The sequence below is a fragment of the Pseudorasbora parva genome, chromosome 2 (genome assembly GCF_024679245.1).
Source record: "Pseudorasbora parva isolate DD20220531a chromosome 2, ASM2467924v1, whole genome shotgun sequence".
NCBI classification, from domain to species: Eukaryota; Metazoa; Chordata; class Actinopteri; order Cypriniformes; family Gobionidae; genus Pseudorasbora; species Pseudorasbora parva.
The window spans coordinates 60114529-60135425 of NC_090173.1; the positions used below are offsets into that span (position 1 = coordinate 60114529).

Here is a 20897-nt window from a genome sequence, read left to right on the forward strand (position 1 = left end):
CACTTCCATTCCCTTGGTGCTTGATTTGCTAATCGATTTTGGCCTAATCTCAGGCTATAAATTAAATCTGAGTAAAAGTGAATTAATGCCCATCAACACAGCAGCCTTGAATTATCCATTAGCATCCCTGCCCTTTAGATCTTCTTTACAAAGTTTTAGATATCTGGGTATAAATGTGACCAAAAGCTTTTCAGATTTATTTGACCACAATTTTGTCCCATTGCTTAACCGTCTATCACAGGATTTTAATCGCTGGTCTCTCCTTCCTATATCCCTGATCGGTAGGGTTAATTGTATTAAGATGAACGTGCTCCCTAAACTTTTATATTTATTTCAGTGTATTCCCATTTTTATTCCAAAGTCTTTTTTGCTGCACTTGATAGCTCTATTTCTAGTTTTCTTTGGAATAAAAAAACCCCCAAAATTCGGAAAGGCATTCTGCAGAAGACAAAACAGTTGGGTGGTCTAGCTCTTCCTAATTTTCTAATATATTATTGGGCAGCAAATATACGCACTACTCTTTACTGGTTCCAGCCAAGCAATTCCATCAACTCCCTATCCTGGCTGCATATTGAAAATGCCTCATGTAAATCGTCTTCCCTGGCGGCTCTCTTATGCCTCCCATATACATTGTCCCCAATGAAATATTCAAATAATGTAATTGTTAAAAACAGTCTTAAAATCTGGACCCAATTTTTGCGTCATTTCTGTCTTCATAATACTCCCCTGTTATCCCCAATACATTCTAATCCCTTGTTTCATCCCTCCATTTTAGACAGTGCATACACCTCCTGGAGGGACCTTGGGTTGGTTTCTATTGCTGACCTTTACATTGATGGTGTTTTTGCCTCTTTTGAACAATTGGCTTCTCAGTTTAATATTTCCAAAAAACATTTTTTCAGATATTTACAAATTTGAGATTTTGTTCGGAAAAAAATGGTCAACTTTCCAAATGCACCTCTCCCTTCAGATTTGGACACCATTCTGGGTGTGGATCCTTGTACAAAAGGGTCAATTTGTAAATTAGTGAATATAATTTCTCGTTTGCAATCTTCCTCTGATAACTTACGTTTGGTCTGGTCCCAGGACATTGGCACTGAGATTACCGAGGAGACATGGAAGGCAGTCCTAAAGAGGGTTTACTCCTCATCTCTCTGCGCACGTCACAGGCTCATACAGTGTAAGGTGGTTCATAGAGCCCACTGGTCTAAGACCAGGTTAGCACGCATTAACCCCTCTATTGACCCGGAATGTGATAGATGTAACTCTGGTTCAGCCACTTTAATTCACATGTTCTGGTCCTGCCCGGCCATATCTTCCTTTTGGAGGCAAATCTTTATCTCATTGTCAGCCATTACCACTGCGGATATTCCACTCTGTCCAGTCACAGCTTTATTTGGGGTTCTACTGCCTGGCCATTCTTTGCCCTCTCACTTTTCAGATTTTGTAGCCTTTCTGACTCTTTTAGCTAGGCGTTTAATTCTGTTGAATTGGAAAAGCCGTCACCCTCCGTCTCACGCTCATTGGATAAGGGATGCTCTTTATTTTATGAAACTGGAGAAAATTAGGTATTCTCTTCACCGACCTAGTACCATCTTCATTAAGCTTTGGCAGCCCCTTCGTGAACATATCCAAACTCTTCAGCTTGACCCTGCTCTTTGTATGTGACCCCCTTTTTCTCCCCCCACATCTATCACCAGTCTAAAGGTAGATACTAATCTTGTATTGTCTGACCGTGCTGTATTCACTATATGCATGATTGTACTGTATGTGTTTTTGTTTTTTTTTGTTTTGTTTTTTTTATAGGGGAAAATAATCCTCTGGGCATCTTTGTACTGTAATGTTTTGTGTTTTCATCCTCCCCTGCTTCCGTTATGTTTTAATTTATGTTTGTATGTTCTTGTTTTGTAATGTTTAAAGTGTATAAATAAATCTTAAATAAAAAAAAAATTAAAAATACACTGCTGTGGACGTTGTTTATGTCATTAATGTGTTTACTGTGATAATGGACTGAGGATGGGAGTTGGATTTAGTATTCGGTTTCAGCAGAATCTTAACCAGTGGATTCGGTATTCGGCCGAACCTCAAAAATCTGGATTCGGTGCATCCCTAGTCACTACTGCTTTAGTCATTTATCCAATTTTTAACAGAGTAACAGCTCACTAGCAGTTACAAAAGGCACTGTAACAGTATCTCAGGCAATTCTAGTTGTATTTTTCATCAATGTATTTCTTATTTTATCGACCATAATTATTAGGGGTGTAACGATTCGTTTTAACTATGATTCGATTTGGTTGAAATAAAAACATTTTGGATAAAAAGTTACTGAATTGATTTCAAGTCACCGAATCGTTTCAGATCATATCCTTCTAAATGAACCAATATCGTCCTTAAATCATATCAACAACCTCAACTCGTGATACGAATCGAATCGTTGTTAACCGAATCGTTACACCCCTAGTTGTTGACTTTTATTCATTTATTGTGGTTTACTTTTTAAATTATTTTTATTAATGTTTCCTATTTTTGTCAGTAAATAAAATATTTTATTAACTTGTGCATTAATTAATTGCTTGACTGAAAATGTATACGTATTCACATCAGCTGCATTAGTCTAGTGTGTATTCATGCATCGCTGTGTCATATGACAACAATTTGCATTTTGATTGTTTTACTAAAACGCAATTTAAAAAAGTAATATAATGAAGTATTGGACAGCATTTGTCATTATTATTGTAAGTGTTTGGGTGGGCTAGAAATGCAATCCATTCTGGGCTAATCTTAATCTTAACACTGAGGGAAACACTGCCACTCATATCTTTTATTTTATTGTTTTATAGTTACATGGTTGTATATTATTTAATGATAAAACAAAACCAATATCATACGTTTTCATGCATTGTATACACAGATACAATAACAAGATTAGATATCTTTAAATAAATCATCATAATGTAATGTTTTTTTTTAAAATGTATTTCTTAAGAAGAAAAAGAGGACAATATGAAGGAGATTTAGCCCACTTTTGCTTGTGGGTTATTTATTTTTATTTATTTTTTCATATAAAGAAATTTACAACATATTCAAGAGATCACAATTTTGGGTTTTCACAACGATATAAAAAATATCCTTGTGAAAATGGGTTTTGGGATATAAAAAAAGAATCAAACTGTCAAATTAGTAGGTTTAATTTTTTTTGCTTATACTACAATCACAAAATAAATGGGCAGCTGTTTCTTAAACAAGACCACAAAATGAGCAAGATTAATCAATATTAAGATACAGATCGATGAATTAAACCTGTCACACCCGGCTTGTTATACCGTCATAAATCATGATAACGTCAACATGGGCGCATAAAGTGCGGATCGCATTCATATTTGACGGGATCAGGATATATATATACATATACCTACTCTTTTAGCGCTAGTTAAGTAAGTACTTATTGAAATTAAGTACCTACCCAATGAGTATGCGGTTCTGAACACAGCCCTTGAGTTTTTCCACAACACTGTTGAAACATATTTATTATGTTTTTATCAAGTTACATGTCTCCTTGCAACGTTACTGTAACTTACCATTGTGTTATTAAATGTTTTTCAAAAATACATTCGACTCTGAATTATTTGGTCATCTTTTTAATAGCATTTTTACGTGAATTTCTACGTATGTCTGTGATTTTAGACTCAGCAGTGTGTGAAAGGGACTTTATTTTGTTATCTACGTGTGACGTCATCAGGCTGCGCCGCGCTCCTGCATCTGTTGTGATTCTGCTGGAGAAAGGTTTGTGTTAAGCGTTTAAAATGTTTAAAGCGACATATAATTAATCATGTATTATTAAATGTAACATTGCATTGCCTTAATTCACATCTATCAGCGTTGTGTGAGTAAAGTAACATAATAAACGCGTGAGGTAACAGAAGAGTCTCATTTTCGCTCTTTATTGTGAATTACTTGAACCGGAGGTTTCGATTCTCGGAATCAAATGAACCGATTCATTAACAACAAATGATTCAAGGATTCGAACGGTCTTTATATTTATATTCTTTCATTGATTTGTTGTGTTAGTTTTGAGTGTATTTAATCTAATCAGATGATTTAAGTCCATTAACTCTCTGATTTTTTTGTAGGCATTCTTTTTATTCATTTGTTGTGTTAGTTTCTCATCAGGGGTCCATTCTTAGTACCTCGCTTAATGCATCTGAGATGATTTGACAGAACCCAGATCTTTAAATGCCCCTGGTTCAGTAAGGAGCTCTTGTAATAATGTAGCTGTGATTGGGGCACATTTTAAGTATCACCTCTGCTTAAAAAGATGCACTCTAATCCTGTATGAAATAAGCCGCTCGTGAGCAGTTTTGTTTTTACGGACCTGTTGCTATGAAAGCAAGTTCAGGATGAGGGTCAAAGAACCAAACAATCCAAGATTATGCCAAACCATCAAATCCAGGTAACTGAGTTAGCGATGTACGAAGAACTGACCCCAGGTCAATTATCATTACCTGGACAACTGAACTAGAGCGGATTGAGACACACGCAGAGATTTAGTGTGGATTATTTTTCTTTCTGTCAATTTTTTTCTCATTTTAAACAGGACAAACACGGAATAACTCCTGCTGAAGATCCACGTGACACTACTATAAAGATGGAGATCATTAAAGAGGAAGCTGAAGACATAAAGATTGCATTCATTAAAGTGGAGAGTGAAGACATGAAGATTGAAGAAACATTCAGAGTGAAAGAAGAAGAAACTGAGGAACAAACAGGTTGGTTTCATTCTCAAAGCTGAACTCAGTCATTTTGATCATTATTGAAATGTTCAGCTCTACAGAATTGGATTATATTGAAGACTGTCATAAGAGTGTCCTGATTAAAGCGCTAATATTTGGAGTGGGTCGCCTCATGTGGACAGACAGAAGATCACATGACCAGATGAACAATAATGCTGACTTCCATTGTTATTACGACACGTTAAATTAGGGAAAAATATTCTGTAATAGCCTTTTATAATTACTTGTGTGACATTGGGGTGGAATTGTTGCGTTATTCCAAACAAATAGATTGTTATCCACAAATGAATGTAAAGAGATTCACAAAAATTGTATAAATTCACAAATAAACAGAATGAGATCCACAAATATATGCAGGAGTTTCACAAAACTTTAATTAGACTGACAAAAAAAGAATCTACATTTTTTCAAAAGTAACTACTTGATATATTTTTATGGATTTAGCATACTGGATATTAGGTTAACGATTAGGTTAACGATTCGCTTAACAATGATTCTATTCGTATCACGATTTGAGGTTGTCGATACGATTTAAGGACGATATTGGTTCATTTAGAACGATATGATCCGAAACGATTCAGTGACTTGAAATCAATTCAGTAACTTTTTAGCCAAAAATTTAAATCAGTGTGACTGTTTTATTTCAACCGAATCGAATCGTTGTTAAAACGAATCGTTACACCCCTACTGGATATTATTCAGTGCCGTGATGAATATGGCAATGCTGGCTTTGCCTGCTTACGTCGTTATCTATGCGCCGTCTGGGAAGATACATAGCAGAGACTGCGCAGCGAGTTGTGTTGACAGAGCTAACGCTGGTTTCGCACACACTCCGTCTGCAGTGCGTATGCGGCGTGTGTTGCGGTGCAGGAGCCGCATGCCCTGTTGTGTTTTCACATATGCTGCGTTTGCAGTGTGTAACTGATCCGCTGTTGCACCAGAACACACCACAAACACAGCATTTATTCATAATTTTTAATTTAAATCCAAAATTTGTTACTGAACATGGCTCGTCTGAATTGCAATTCTCTTTGTTTACTCTTTCATAGAAGTCAGGTTTTAACGTACTACATTTAAACATTTTATTCAATTTATTCATTCATATTTGTATACCCTAGTACTTTAGATGTAGCTCACAGGAGTGACAAAACATTTAAACATAGGCCTAAAACTAGTTGCTTTTCGGCGAAATTTGCGGTTTTGAATCAAAATATGTAAATTATGTGAATCGTGACGAGTTTTCTTTCGGGGTTGGGTGGGGTGGTGGTGGTGAAGTTGTTAACTTCACAATAATAATTGGACATGCGCTAATTTTCAATAGATTGTATTGACTCTTGAGTGTTCGCAATCTTTTTTGATGCTCTAATGTGGCCTATTTTTGTGTACTTGCTCAGTTCAAGTTGAACCAATCTCCTCCGCTTTACAGCACGAAAGAAATCATGAATGAACACAGCTCTGTCTGTAAGAGGCAGGGCTCGATTAATCTGGGACTAATGAAAGAGGGTTTTACTTTCCCGCCCGGACAAATAAAATATTAAAATAACCAGAAACACAAGAATGAGTCAGCTTTTTTATTTTATTATTATTATCAATGTAAACAGCAATTGATAATGGAGACATTATTAGAGACATTCGTGGAGAAATCAAAACAAATGAGCAGCACTAAACTCACATAAGAAACATACTGGGGTAAAACTGAGTTTTTATTTATTTATAATTTACGATATTGTTAATATCACAAGTTGACCAAGGGAGCTGTTTTGCTGAACATTATCACGATTGCAAATACATTGCAATTGTAAATTGTGTGGCATGAATTGGTAAGCTAGTTCAATGATCAAGTAGCCTAATTAATTATTAGGCACTTATATTTTAGACTCAAACTACTTTTTTTGTTCTAGTTCACCCGTGGTTTCACAGATGAAAATATTTTCATAGGAAAGCAACACTCAGCGCGAGCGTGGTGTTTTGTACCGAATGATTCAGCGTTTTGAATGAATCATTTGAATGAACGACTCAATGAATCACTCATTAAAGGGTTACTTCAGCGATTAGCATATGGCTTGTATCAGTAGAAACCCTGGAGTATATTCAGTTGATTGTGCTCCCCCTACTCATATCCCCCTGAGACGAGAGATTTATTTTATTTCTGGAAAAAATCCTCCGATGACTTGTATATCATCAATTTGCGCCATCAGAGGAATGTTTGGCCAGAGGCTAAAGACTACAACCAGCAGAGGGAGCCATTTCCTCATGTTTTCAACTGGCGAATGGGGAATGGAGATCGCACTCACAGCACAGCTTGCAGCTGTGGGCATTCATAGTAACGGAGCTATGCTGAGCAATGTAAGTGTTTCAACTTCTCAAATTAATTCCTATGTAAGTTAAGCTTCCAAAGGCATGAACTGAAAATGCTCTGTGACAGACTGCCGCGAGTGCCGTCGCGTTTACCTCAGCTCTCATCACGAGAGCTCATTCAGCTCCAGTGTTGGGAGTAACTAGCCTAGAAATCTAGACGCACCCTAGCGGCAGCAAATTTAATTTGCCCGCAAGTGTGGTCTAGCAACTCTCAATTCCTATCTGAGCTGTATTCCTCAGAATCTGGACGGCCCAATCACATCGTGTATAGAGTCGGGACCACAATGACGACGGCTGAGTTGCGTTTGCGTGCTTCTAGTAAACACAGAAACTGGCGAACGGCGGGGGTCTGTCGAATCAGCTCTGCCCGCGCCTCCGGAAGACTTGGAGTTAAGCTTTCCTCTGAGAAAAGAACAAAGAGCGGCACTGAAGTTATTCTTAAAAAGGGAAGATGTGTTCGGAGTTTAGCCGACCGGATACGGCGAATGTTTAATCAGTCAGCGAGCTCCCCTTCACCGTCGTTGCTCCGGTTGGTGTAGCGCTATCCTATCGCGTGCAGAGGGAGTTTGAAAGGCAACCGTTTATCCGCCCCTCGGATTGAGCTGTCAATGGTGAGTTTCCAGACCAAACATCTTGATGTGGGTCTGGCTTGTCAGGCTAAGGAGTAACGCATTACAAAAGTAATACATTACAGTAACTTATTACTTTTTGATGTAACGCAGTAGTGTAAGGCATTACTAATGAATTTTCAGTAATATTTTACTCTGTACATTTTCAGTAACGCTTGCGTTAACCCCACCCCCCACCTCTCCCACACATACACACACAAAAAGATAACGGAAAAGGAAAAAAATTACGATACATTAACGAATGAAAAATACAAGTTACTACCTGTTCGTGGTCGTTCAATAGTCGCGTGTGGTGTCCAGGTTATAAAGACTAAATGACAGCTTCTAATATATTTGTATAGCGATTTACGTCTCCCTCTTGCTGGTGTACATTTGTAGCCTATTGTGTAACATAGTCCAGTGCGTGTTTAGGGCGGATTTTACAGAAGTGCCACGGGCATGATTTCATCCTCTGTGCTCGCGCTGGCCAGAGGAAAATTGGCTAAAGAAGGTTTAAAGGCTCTGTCGTTTAAAATAATAGCACAATGGGGAGCGCGTCGAAGAACGGACGAGAGTAAATATCACAAATATGCAGATTTAAGTAGACCTATGTAAAAGCTGACAGAACACTGATGAGAAAATTACTACAGAATCAGTTAGTGAAAACTTCAGAATAATGTCAGAGTTCGTTCCACATTATACATGACTAGTGTTACTATGATAATGAGCTTAATCGAATTAGTTTGATCGAAGTATGGCGTTTACATGAGGTAAAGTTTAATTGCAACATTGTCAGAATCCTATTATAATCTTATAGCCTGGTTAAAACCAGAGCATTCTCAGATGTAACTGAGTTATGGTCTGGCAATGCTTCATAGACAAATCATTTCTAATGGGGCGGCACCAACGGACCATGACAAATGCAGAGCAAAGGAGAGACATCTGAGGCAGTACATTTTAAAACAAGCTTCAGTTTCAATGGAATTTATTTCTGCGTCCGTAAACATATTCCTAAGTGGTGCTTATTGAAAAAACGCCTTATTCACCTGGCGGCCATTTTGAAAACTCTAACGCCGTTGAGGGGTACACAAACCCGGAAGTTGGACTCCAATACAGTACTAATCAATAGCAGCATTCTGTGTCACTCACTTTCTGCCTGCTGTGTGTAACAAAATCATGTAATGCATCACTGATCATATGTTTATGTATATAGTTTTCATTTGTTAATGTTTTTTAATTTTCCTCCTAATGTAATTTCTAATGTTCTGCCCTTTTCTGGTACGTCCATACTTACAATATACAAGCAGGCCATTTGTATTCCTCCATACCAATAAATGTACATAGTTACCATTTACAAACCTAGACCAGTGTGCCTATCAATGTTTTTGAATGACTTATTTCTTTCTGATGTTCTGACCAGTTGTCAAGTTATGAAAGACATCATCCATGTGTCATAAAATTGTACTTTATTCTTTAGATAAATGGACATTTTATTTTACATATATGAAGATCCAGTAGCTTATACACACACATATCTCCCACATGTAAATTAACTGTATCAACTATAATACTGATCTGCCCACGTTGACACTATGTGATAGATTAAAATAAGCTGATAACATCACCGTTTTCTCCAGAATGACTGCAGCCGAATCAAATTTTGTTGCAGTATTGTCCTGTTTACACCGTGAAGCTGCTTTGGATCAATCGGTATTGTAAAAGCGCTAAATAAAGCTGACTTGACCTGTCCCAGTCTTGCTATTGCTTGAGTCTTTCGAACTTCGTCTGTAGTAAAATGCAGAAATTACGACCAGGATCCCTTCTGATATTTTTTTAATCCACTCTCCATGTAATCCCTTACCCTCCGGAAAACGGTGAAAGGTTTGTCCTCTGTAGGATTTTTTCCTGAGTGACGAAGTGCAGTGACACAGAATGCTGCTACTGATTAGTACCGTATCGGAGTCCAGCTTCCGGGTTTTGTGTTCCCCACAACGGCGTTAGAGTTTTCAAAATGGCCGCCAGGTGAATAAGGCGAATAAATCACAGTTCATATCAATAACACGACAGACGAAATCCCCGGTGCTGAGTCACACTCAAGTGGGCGTCCAACACTGGCAGATTCGTTTGTCCGAATACATGCCAAACTTTTAATAAAGCAAAAGAGGAAGAGTAAAAAACATTGAATACACATTTCCCAGGTGTAATACAAAACAAAATGCAATCTTGAGTGTAGTGTGAGATTGCGTGTGGTAACAGTAACGGTAACGATTTCCTTCAAACTCTCTTTCTCACGAATTAACTAGCATATCTTGTGACGTGTCCTTCTACCTGCTTTAATAGACCTTGCCTCCATTTCCTTTTCCGTTGTTAATTAATCACTCCACCCTTTCCGTTAAAAGTCAAAGTAAAAGTAAACATGGCCATCTCGTTTACTGCACTGTCACACCTAAAAGCATCTCAGACCGACTGAAACATCTCGGACTGACAGTCGAACAGAAAACATCGAGCTCTGATCGCATTCGCCCCCGTTGTAAGACATTTGTATTGCAATTAAAACGCGATTTGCAATATTTTGAAAATAAAATAATATTGATGAGTCTTTAGAAAATTGTGTCTCACAAACTTTATTCAAATTCAGTCATTTCAGATGTGTTAGAACATTTTTGAGACTTGAGCATAGTTACGCTAGTTATTTATTTACAAGTGTTTACATTTTTTACATGATTACCAAAAGGAAATGTTTAAATCGCTTAAAACAGATGCGATAGCTGATTCGAATGAGTGATTTTCCTTGGCGGCATCCTGCTTACCGTCGTTATCGTGTAAAGCCCAGACGTTTCTGATTGATGCCGCAAATTTTGACGGATTAGAAATGGGTTTGAATGAGCTCTTTGCCAGACTACTGCAGAGCAAATCTAAATTTGCCAGAGTTTTCTGGGTTTTCCCAGGCTGATAATCTCATTATGAAGGAGCATGTAAATGTAGTCATTGACCGTGGTTGGATTAATTTAATCCATCATGTGCTTTTAAAGAAATGTAATTTCACCAATGAAGCAACATTTTGAAGAAATTTAATTTTTGCTTTAAATAAATGCTCATTAAAAAGCAGCCTACTTCAGAGTTATAAGTTACCATATCATCACAAATTTGTATAATTGTGTGGCGATCGGGTGTCAATACCTAAATCAGAAAATCATAGGAGTGGATGGATGATTTTATCAGAATGGGTGTGAACCAAACTACTTGTAACTTGTAAGACTAGTCTAATCAGTCTATACACCCGGTAACTGGAACAGTAGAGCTTTTGCAGTTGAGTTTTACATGACGCCCTTCATCCAGGCTGAGATGTCAAAAAAGCAGGCAGACATTAAAGCTAGGACAGATATTATCAGGTTGAAATGATAAATAATGCTGTGAATCGTTTGCCCAACTGTATTAGGATATGCCACGTGTAGGGGTGTAACGATTCGTTTTAACAACAATTCGATTCGACTGAAATAAAACAGTCACACTGATTTAAATTTTTGGCTAAAAAGTAACTGAATTGATTTCAAGTCACTGAATCATTTCGGATCATATCGTTCTAAATGAACCAATATCGTCCTTAAAACGTATCGACAACCTCAAATCGTGATAGAAATCGAATCGTTGTTAAACGAATCGTTACACCCCTAGCCACGTGTCATACACTGAGGTTGTGTAAAGAGACAAACAAAGGACTAAATTAGCTGTGTTTGGATGATGTGACTCACTCCCATCCTCTCTTTGCAAGATCTGCTTGTGACTGAAGCCACTGACCTACTAGTAGTCAGACTACTGATCACAACCTGTGATGCCCAAGCCAGAGGATCTGTTGGTTTACATTGTCAGCAGACAGGTCCAGTTGAATGAGGACAGATGATTTGGAGTTCACTTTTGCCAACCAAAGAGAAATCTGATCAAACACAAATCATTTTGACATAACGAAAATGTTGACCGAAAACCTTTGACTTGGGGATTGGGTCAAAGGGACAGGTTGTATTAAGGTTGGTACAGAGAACTTTGGAGACAGTTGTCTTTCTTTGTTTTGGGAGAGAAGGAAGTGTAGACTGGAATGAGTGTAGGTGAACACTGGCTATGGGTAAAAGTGGTGCAGGAACCTGCCAGAAAGCTCATGTGATTGGTCCTGCTTTGAAACCAACAGCCAAAATCAACCAAAACACCTTCAAGATCAACATCTGCTCTTTTATAATTCTTAGTAGGGGAGTAACGATACACTCGTGTCACGATTCAATATTCTGATATTTTGAGCCAACATAAAGAAGTTATGTCGACATACTTTTTTTTATTATTATTATTAAAATATTTGTAGTGTTTTATTATTAGGACCCACACATATTCCCTCATTGCATCATTATACATTTATTCAACATTTTAGTTGTTTAATGTAATAATGTCCCTGAAACTCCGTAAACTTTCATTTTTTTCCCTCACAATTTACTTCCGCTTTCTCTCCCGCTACTCATAGTGTCCTGCCTCTCCCACTATTAATGTACTTTACATATAAGAATAAACCATTTAAAATAGTTTAAATAATCATACTACTAAAACTAAACGTGATCTGGTGATTTAGATGTTGTTTGTGCTTTCACTAAGGAGTGCCGCTTTAAATGCTGTTTGCTTTTGAAGTGCATCATTCTGGCAGCATGTGTGCTTCAGATGATCAATGCAATCCATCACAGTTCTAATCACAAGAAAGCTCGTCAAAATGATTGCTCTCAATCTGTAAATGTTTCGCTAATTTAAGAACTTTAATACTGCATTTACTCTCCCATGTTGTTTTCCACGCATCATTTGAAAGTTTTCTACAGTATGTGCGTCGTTGTAAATCTGTTCATCCTAAACCATCACTCATGTCTCTTCAGAAGACTTGGATTTGGATTAGACACTTGATTAGTTATTTTTACGATTCCTTTATGACATTTTTGGGGATCTTTTAAGTTTGAGAGGAATAAATGGAGGGACAGAAATTCCTCAGGTTTCATATTCTTTATCTTCATTTGTGTTTGGAAGTTAAATGAAAAACGACATGATGGTGAGTTCATGGTACATTTGTAGATTTGTGTTTGGGTGAATTATACCTTATAAATTGGCCAAATACAGCAAGCTGAGCCAATCGTTTCCATCAATGATACATATTGCAAAATATTGTTTAACAATATATCGTTACACTCCTAATTCTTAGTAAATTCATCATCTGTACATAACCTAAATATTAAACATGTAGTGATTTTACTTTTGTCCACCCAAGGACACTAAGTAAGGTATTGATTGGTATTCACATCACTACAGACATTGTGATTTTTGGATCACCCGTCACTTAAGGTGTGGTTATCTTAAGAGTACATCCAATGACCACCTTCTCCTTCTCTTGGTTTGGGACACTAGTCAAGGTCTTTTACTGTGGCTGTATGAGAATAATCCAAAAAGGAAGCTGTCTACAATGGTTGTAAAGTTGGGAGAGTTGGTCAGCTGATTTATCTGAAAAATTGCTATAGGAAAAAAGTGCACAAGATGCTTAAAATGTGGTTTTGGTGTATTCTCGCGGTGTGTGTGTGGAGGAGTTTGCCTTTGTTTGGTCATTGCCACGTGTCTTGACCTTAAGTTAGTATCTACTACGGCTACTCACAAATCAGTTAACCAATTAGACCTCGTCTACACACGCAACTGCTCCACGGACAACACTTTAGTTACACCATTACTCACCTCAGACCACTTTCTCATCACTCTTAACCTCATACTGACTCCTGACACAGCACACACTCCTACACAGATTAGCTTTCGGCGTAATCTACTCTCACTCTCCCTCTCGCCTATCCACTATGGTTACATCTTCACTCCCTCCACCTGCTCAGTTCTCAGCACTGGACACTAACCTTGCTACTGACACTCTTTGCTCCACTCTAACATCCTCCTTAGACAGTTTTTGCCCCCTTTCATCCAGACCAGCCCGCCCCACCCCATCTGCCCCCTGCCTGTCTGATCTTCTCTGTGAACATCGCTCTGGACTCAGGGCGGCAGAGAGGAAATGGCGGAAATCTAAAAACTATACTGACCTTACCTTGTTTCAGTCTCTTCTCTTTTCTTCCTGTACAAATGTCTCCACTGCTAAAACAACATACTACCACATAGGGATGCGCGGTATACCGGTACTGGAAAAATACCGGTATACATTTTATTTAAAACGGTACGATATCATGATTTGGCACATTTCGGTATATGCTGCTTTTCTGAAGTTCACCGCTAGATGGCAGCGCTCTACCCAAACTGACCCGAAACAACCGGCAAATGTGACAACAACATAGACGAACAAAATGGATAAAGCAGTTGAATCTCACTCAAGATGCCCAAAACTAATTAATAAAAATAGAGGAGTAGAAGTGAAATTTGTTATTACTTTGCTTATAAAACTGATGAAGAACCATCAAACCCAGCCAAGCATCTGTCACTATCCTGACTTTAAGACTTCTGAAGAGATCGACAGGTCAGTGAATCATTCAAACCATCTCATTTAGACATTTATTTTCTTTTAACACTGATCAATGCACACACATAGCCTAACATAAGATCGAATATCACAATCTCCAGCGTTCGTTTCAACCAATGACATTTAGATCTCATTATATTTGCACGCGTGCTATTGCACTATTTACATTCGCGTTAGACACAACCGCCTGTGTTTATGTGAATGCTCACTAAAGACGGACTGTTTAAGGAAACTTAATGTGTAACGTGCGAGCGTGACTAAGTGACAGGCGTGTGTGTGTGTGTGTGTGTCGTATGAGCTCATATCTCCTGTAACTTAACTGTTATTACGAAATGCTATAAAATCTCTTGCGTGTTCAAATGATTTCCGTTCTCCATCCCGAGACGAGCGTGAAATGTTGAATCGGATTATGCAGATTGCTTTAGTGTAGCGCGATGTCTTTTGAAACCAGAAGCAATTTGCTAATTTTGAGAGATTTTTGCTGAAATTATTTCTCACAAGAAAGTTTTCAAATGACTGATTTGATGTGATAAGCTTTGCTGTTTAATTTACTAATAGCCTAAACATTTGTGTTAATTTCCCACTTTATAAACTCAAAACTTGCATAATTGTTCTCATTCGCGTGCAATATACCCGCGCTAATATCAGACCTTGTGGTATCGATTTAATATCGGTACTTCGGTATTAGATTGTGGTACCGTACCGAAGCCAAAATTGTGGTATCGAGCCATCCCTACTACCACAACAAAATCAACAATTGCTCTGACTCTCGCACACTCTTTAAAACATTCTCCTCTCTCCTTTGTCCTCCTCCTCCCCCTTCTTCATCAACTCTTACAGCTGATGACTTTGCATCCTTTTTCACAAACAAAACCTCTCTCATCAGCAGCCAGTTCTCACCACAAACTGACACGCACATCTCAACAACTAACACAAACACGTTTCCATCCTTCTCTCCGCTCTCCGAGGAAGATATTTCTAAACTCACCCTTTCCAATCACCCTACTACCTGTCCACTTGATCCTATACCCACTCACCTCCTTCAGGCCATTTCTTCTTCAATCACTCCTGCACTCACTCACATTGTCAACACTTCTCTTCATACGGGATACTTTCCCACAGCATTTAAGCAGGCTCGGGTAACCCCCCTGCTTAAGAAACCCTCTGAATCCAGCACTTTTAGAAAACTACAGACTGGTATCCCTTCTGCCTTTCATTGCAAAGACACCTGAGCGAGTTGTGTTCAGTTTCTTGAACAGAACAACCTCCTGGACAACAACCAATCCAGCTTCAAAAGTGGACACTCGACTGAGACTGCCCTACTCTCGGTCACTGAAGCTCTGAGACTGGCAAAAACAGCTTCCAAGTCCTCAGTACTCATCTTGCTGGATCTGTCTGCTGCTTTTGACACAGTAAACCACCAGATCCTCCTGTCAACACTTAAGAAGATGGGTATCTCAGGAACTGCTCTCCAGTGGTTCAGGTCTTACCTCTCTGGTAGGTCCTACATGGTGTCATGGAGAGGTGAAGTGTCTCTACGTCACATCATCTAGCTACTGGGGTTCCCCAGGGCTCAGTGCTTGGACCACTTCTCTTCTCCATCTACATGTCATCATTAGGCTCTGTCATTCAGAAACACGACTTCTCCTATCACTGCTATGCTGATGACACTCAACTCTACTTCTCATTTCAACCAGATGATCCTACAGTCAGTGTTCGTATCGCTGCCTGTCTGACAGACATTTCGGACTGGATGAAGGAGCATCACCTGGAACTTGATCTTGCAAAGACAGAATTACTTGTTGTCTCAATCAACCCAGCACTCAATTTCTCCATTCAGCTCGGTTCATCAACCATCAACCGAGGGCAGATCGAACCGCCCGACCGAAAAATGTTGTGGGCGGGGCTAAGTTCGGCTGGTATCCAGGCTACCACTCTGGGCTTTACTCTTTTGGCCTGTTCTCTCTTCTCTCTCTGAGGGCTCAACTGTCTCCAGTTTGAGACCACTGTTCTATAGACTATAGAAGGATAATACTCTCATGTCTAATGGCTTTATACAATAAAATCCTAATACTATCCAACATTTTGATGAGCATGTAGCTGTGATCAGCATGATTGGGGACTCCATTTGGGTTGCAAAAGTAAAAAACCTAAAGTTGGATGCAAACTGAAGCAGTAATGATAAAATAGAAGAAATGTAAAAAAATTTAAAAAGCATGACTGTGATAAAGTTCGTATTGTGAGGAAGGAAGAGGACACGGGGGTTGGCTGGACTGTTGACGCTTCTTTTATTATCTTTCTCAGAACACAGCAGCACACTCAGGCGTGTGACTTTTCTCAAACTCATAAACAATAACACTTCCGGGTAACAGCACTTCCGGCTTCCGGGTCAACTCAGTCTCTTGTGTGGGTGCGCGTCAACAGTCCCTCTCTCTATCCTCGGTCTCCGGTTCCACCGGTGTTTTATACCCTCTCCGTGCTCATTTCTGGAACAAGAGACAGGTGTTATTAATCTGCGTCCAACCCACTCACTTACCGCTCGTCCCGCGGCTCTCTCTCCCGCTGCAGACCTCGCTGAGCCACGCCCCCCTTGCCACAATGACGTTATGACAGTATTAGATATTCAGAAAACCAACAGACTGAAAAAAGTGACTTCATTCTAACTCCTACTTAATGAATCAAATAATAAGACCAAGTCTTGTACATGCATGTTGTGAAAGAGTGTCCTAATACAGGTTCTTGAGGTTTCTTCGTGTCAGAATGTCTCCCCTGAATTCCCAAAAGCTGGCTCCATATTGATCTTTTGATCTATGTAAAGGTGACGTCACTCCCTTAGGAGGTGAGTAAGTGAATGAGTTGTAATTTCAGAAGGAATGTTTGCAATCCTTTTTGTCTTCTAGTTCATTGTTTCCCAACAACAATCCTGGAGGCACACCAACACTGCACATTCTGCATATGTCCCCAATCAAACACACCAAATTCAAATGATCATCTTATTAGTGGAGACTCAAAGACCTAAAATGGGTGTGGCAGATAACAGAGACATTCAAAATGTGCAGTGTTGGTGTGCCTCCAGGATTGTGGTTGGGAAACACTGTTCTCGTTGGTGTTCTCCATTAAATATCAAAATGGGAGTTGAGGGAAGAACTTTCAAGATTCTTATAATAGTAATACATAACAGAGTTAGCAAAATATAAATTAAATAAACAAACAGATAATTAAAGTTGCAGCTCATAGATGCTAAACATAATTTAAATTAGATTGTTAACTACGTTAAGCAATTCTTATAGGGTGCTTCGGGGTTGTGCGTGACTGACTGAATGTATTAGATCAGAGAGTGACACAGCTCGATGAACTGAACCGTTACATCTCAGCTCGGACTGTGGAGGCACAGAAAAGAGTGGACACCATCAGGGGACGGACTGGTGAACTTCTACGGATTATGACCGGTCTGGGTATGAAATTGGACGAAATGTCCAAGTCACTCCATGAACTAGACGTGCGCCAGGAACGCTGAGGATCAGTGACTGATTGATTGATTATGATCCGGACAAATTACCGAAGATCAACTAAATGGATTAAAATTGCTTCATTTCACCCTGCAACCCCCACCTTCTCCCTTTCTCTCGGTTGGGAGGTCAGCTTGACAGCTGGGTCTGTTATCTTTCCCCGTGCACTGCCTTATCTCCCTTCAAGGACAAGCCACAGAACTGAACTGTAAACATCTCTTACTCGCACCAAACACTCCCACCCCGATCCCACCCCCCCTTCCATCCGTCTGCCTTACCCAATCCAAACAAAAAATCCTATCACGTGACCACGTGTGCTGTGTTATGTTATCTTGTATGTACGCATGCTATGCTTTGCAAAATCAGCATTTTTTCTTCTTCAGAGAGCGTGTGGCAGCACTGTAATTAGCTGCAGCCGGGAGGCTTACTCCAAACAATTTTTCGTTGCTGTGTACTTGTACATTTGTAATGACAATAAACTTTCTATTCTTCTAAAACATTATTTCACAAGATTGTGAATTAATCTATTGGTAAAAAAATAAACCATATTTTGCTAGTTTGGTTAGAGGTATTGTGTATTATTTATTTAGTATATTAAATAAATTGTATATGATTTGTCTCATTCACTACAAATTTAACATCTTTTTTCATCGATGTGGGTAGAGGGTCTAGTTCTATGTTGGTTCTGTTGCTTTGTGCCATTAAACCGTGGTCAACTTTTATTTGTCTTATCTTTTCTGCATTAGATCTGATGCCGCTGAAAGAGGAGGATCAAGATCTGAATGAAATGAAAGAGAAAGATCTGTATGAGAAACACCATGATTTCATAACTGAAGGAAACTCTTACAGTTGCTCACAAGCTCAAAAGACAGAAACCATAAGTAATTTCATCTGCAAAAAGTGTGGAAAGAGTTTCAATAAAAAAGGAAACCTTAAAGTCCATATGAGGATACACACTGGAGAGAAACCTTACACCTGCCAACAGTGTGGAAAGAGTTTCAATAAAAATGGAAACCTTAATTACCACATGAAAATTCACACTGGAGAGAACATTTGTACCTGCCCTCAGTGTGGAAAGAGTTTCAGTCAACATAGAAACCTTGAGGCGCACCTTGCAGTTCACACTGGAGAGAAGCCTTACGCCTGCCAACAGTGTGGAAAGAGTTTCAACAGAAAAGGAAACCTTAATTACCACATGAGAATACATGCTGGTGAGAAGCCATGCACCTGCAGACAGTGTGGAAAAAGTTTTACTACAAAAGGAAGCCTTAACAGGCACATGAGAATTCACACTATAGACAAGCCTTACACATGCCAACAGTGTGGAAAAGGTTTCAACCAAAAAGGAAGTCTTGAATCTCACGTTAGCATTCACACTGGAGAAAGGCCTTTCACTTGTAAACAATGTGGAATAAGTTTCAACCGAAAAGGAAGTCTTGAATATCACATGAGAATTCACACTGGAGAGAGCCCTTACACCTGCCAACAGTGTGGAATAAGTTTCAACCGAAAAGGAAACTTTAACAGGCACATACGAAACCACACCAGAAAGAAGCTTTACACCTGCCGACTGTGTGGAAAAAGTTTTGAACAACACGAAAACCTTAAAGTCCACATGAGAGTTCACTCTAAAGAGAAACAATACACCTGTCCTCAGTGTGGAAAGAGTTTCAGACAAAAACAACACTTTGAAGACCACATACGAATTCACACTGGAGAGAAACCTTACACCTGCCAACAGTGTGGAAAAAGTTTCAACCGAAAAGGAAACTTTAATATCCACATGAGAATTCACACTGGAGAGAAGCCTTACACCTGCCAACAGTGTGGCAAGAGTTTTAACCAAAAAGGAAGCCTTAAAATGCACATGAGAGTTCACACTGGAGAGAAACCTTACACCTGCCAACAGTGTGGAAAGAGTTTTAACCAAAAAATGATCCTTAACATGCACACGAGAATTCACACTGGAGAGAAGCCGTTCATTTGTGATCTCTGTGGAGAGAGTTTCAGATATAAAGTAACTTTTAAGTACCACATGAGGATTCACATATGAGAGAATGGTCATCACTAGTGTGAGTTTCAGGCAGAAAAACCCTTAGGGTTCATGTAATAACTCTTTCATGTGCCATCACGGGAAAGACAAAACCCAACCTTGAGGTTCACATAAGAGTTTAGATTTTAGAGTGGTCTTTCACCAGCCCTCTTTGCTTGGGGGCAGCAGACTTGGTGAACATCCTGTGTGACATTTAAATTAATATCTAAATATGTGCTTTGCATTTTTCTTTCAGTATCAAAATAAATGAAATGAGAGAACTGCAGTGAAGGCATCAGATCATATTGATGTGGATATGTTTGCATCCGATCTGCAATTTGGCTCCGCAGTCACATCATATCACATTTATTTATACAGCACTTCACAGTACACACATACACAGTTTGTACCTGTAGTGTACCTATAGAGTAGTATTGCATCCTTCATATCTCCAAAGAGTCAGTTTAAACGCAGTTTAAACGCTGTACCGATTCTTTCCAAAAACAGCTGAACTCGTGGAGGTGTTCAGAGGGCTGAGCTAAAGATAGAACACACATCATGGCATTATCCCTGGATAACTTTCGATTCACTTACGCACTTACATCATTAGTCATTAGTATTCTTCTTTGGCCTGTGTTGTTGGGCTGGCCAACTCTCAAAACCTGTGTGTGAAAGCTGCAGGATTCGTTGGATAGCAAACACACATGATTTGCTTTGGAAGTTTGTTTGGCAGCGAAAATAACCGCACATTCTGTTTGATGTCAATTAATACTTGATATTAATGAAATAAACTAAAAAACAAAGGTATAACTGCTGTGTATTTCCTGAAAACTTAAATACTGTGTTGGCATGTTAATCCGCTTTAGTTTATTTAACCCATCTAGGCTTAACTTGGATTTAACTGTGTGAACTGGGGTAACTACTCACGTTGATGCTGTTCTAAATGCTTACCTGCTCACATTTGCCCTTTTTTTTAAAGAGTATGCAAATGTTGTAAAATAATCCTATGTGTATATATTCCAAACGTTCTGAAGGTGTACTATAGTTGGGTTAGAAACAAATCAAAATGGCAAG

The 20897-nt window shown here is 38.9% G+C and overlaps 1 protein-coding gene across 2 annotated transcripts; it reads left to right on the forward strand.

Annotated features, from left to right (window-relative positions):
• The first annotated feature begins 3674 nt into the window (after positions 1-3674).
• Positions 3675-20617, forward strand: LOC137047524 (zinc finger protein 569-like). Of its 2 annotated transcripts, XM_067425272.1 has the most exons (3): positions 3675-3783; positions 4595-4766; positions 18538-20617. In XM_067425272.1, exons 2-3 carry the CDS (start codon positions 4646-4648, stop codon positions 19842-19844), a joined length of 1428 nt encoding a protein of 475 aa, XP_067281373.1. In that variant the 5' UTR covers positions 3675-3783; positions 4595-4645; the 3' UTR covers positions 19845-20617. The 2 variants fall into 2 exon arrangements, with proteins under 2 accessions (XP_067281373.1, XP_067281383.1); XM_067425282.1 differs by lacking the exons at positions 3675-3783; positions 4595-4766 and adding an exon at positions 14176-14279.
• Positions 20618-20897: the final 280 nt, after the last annotated feature.

What these genes read in the sequence shown, in the direction of transcription:
- LOC137047524 (XM_067425272.1), top strand. Translation starts at nt 4,646, where the DNA reads ATGGAGATCATTAAAGAGGAAGCTGAAGACATAAAGATTGCATTCATT. An exon ending in AGAAACTGAGGAACAAACAG is followed by an intron (nt 4,767 to 18,537) that starts GTTGGTTTCATT and finishes TTTCTGCATTAG; the next exon opens with ATCTGATGCCGCTGAAAGAG.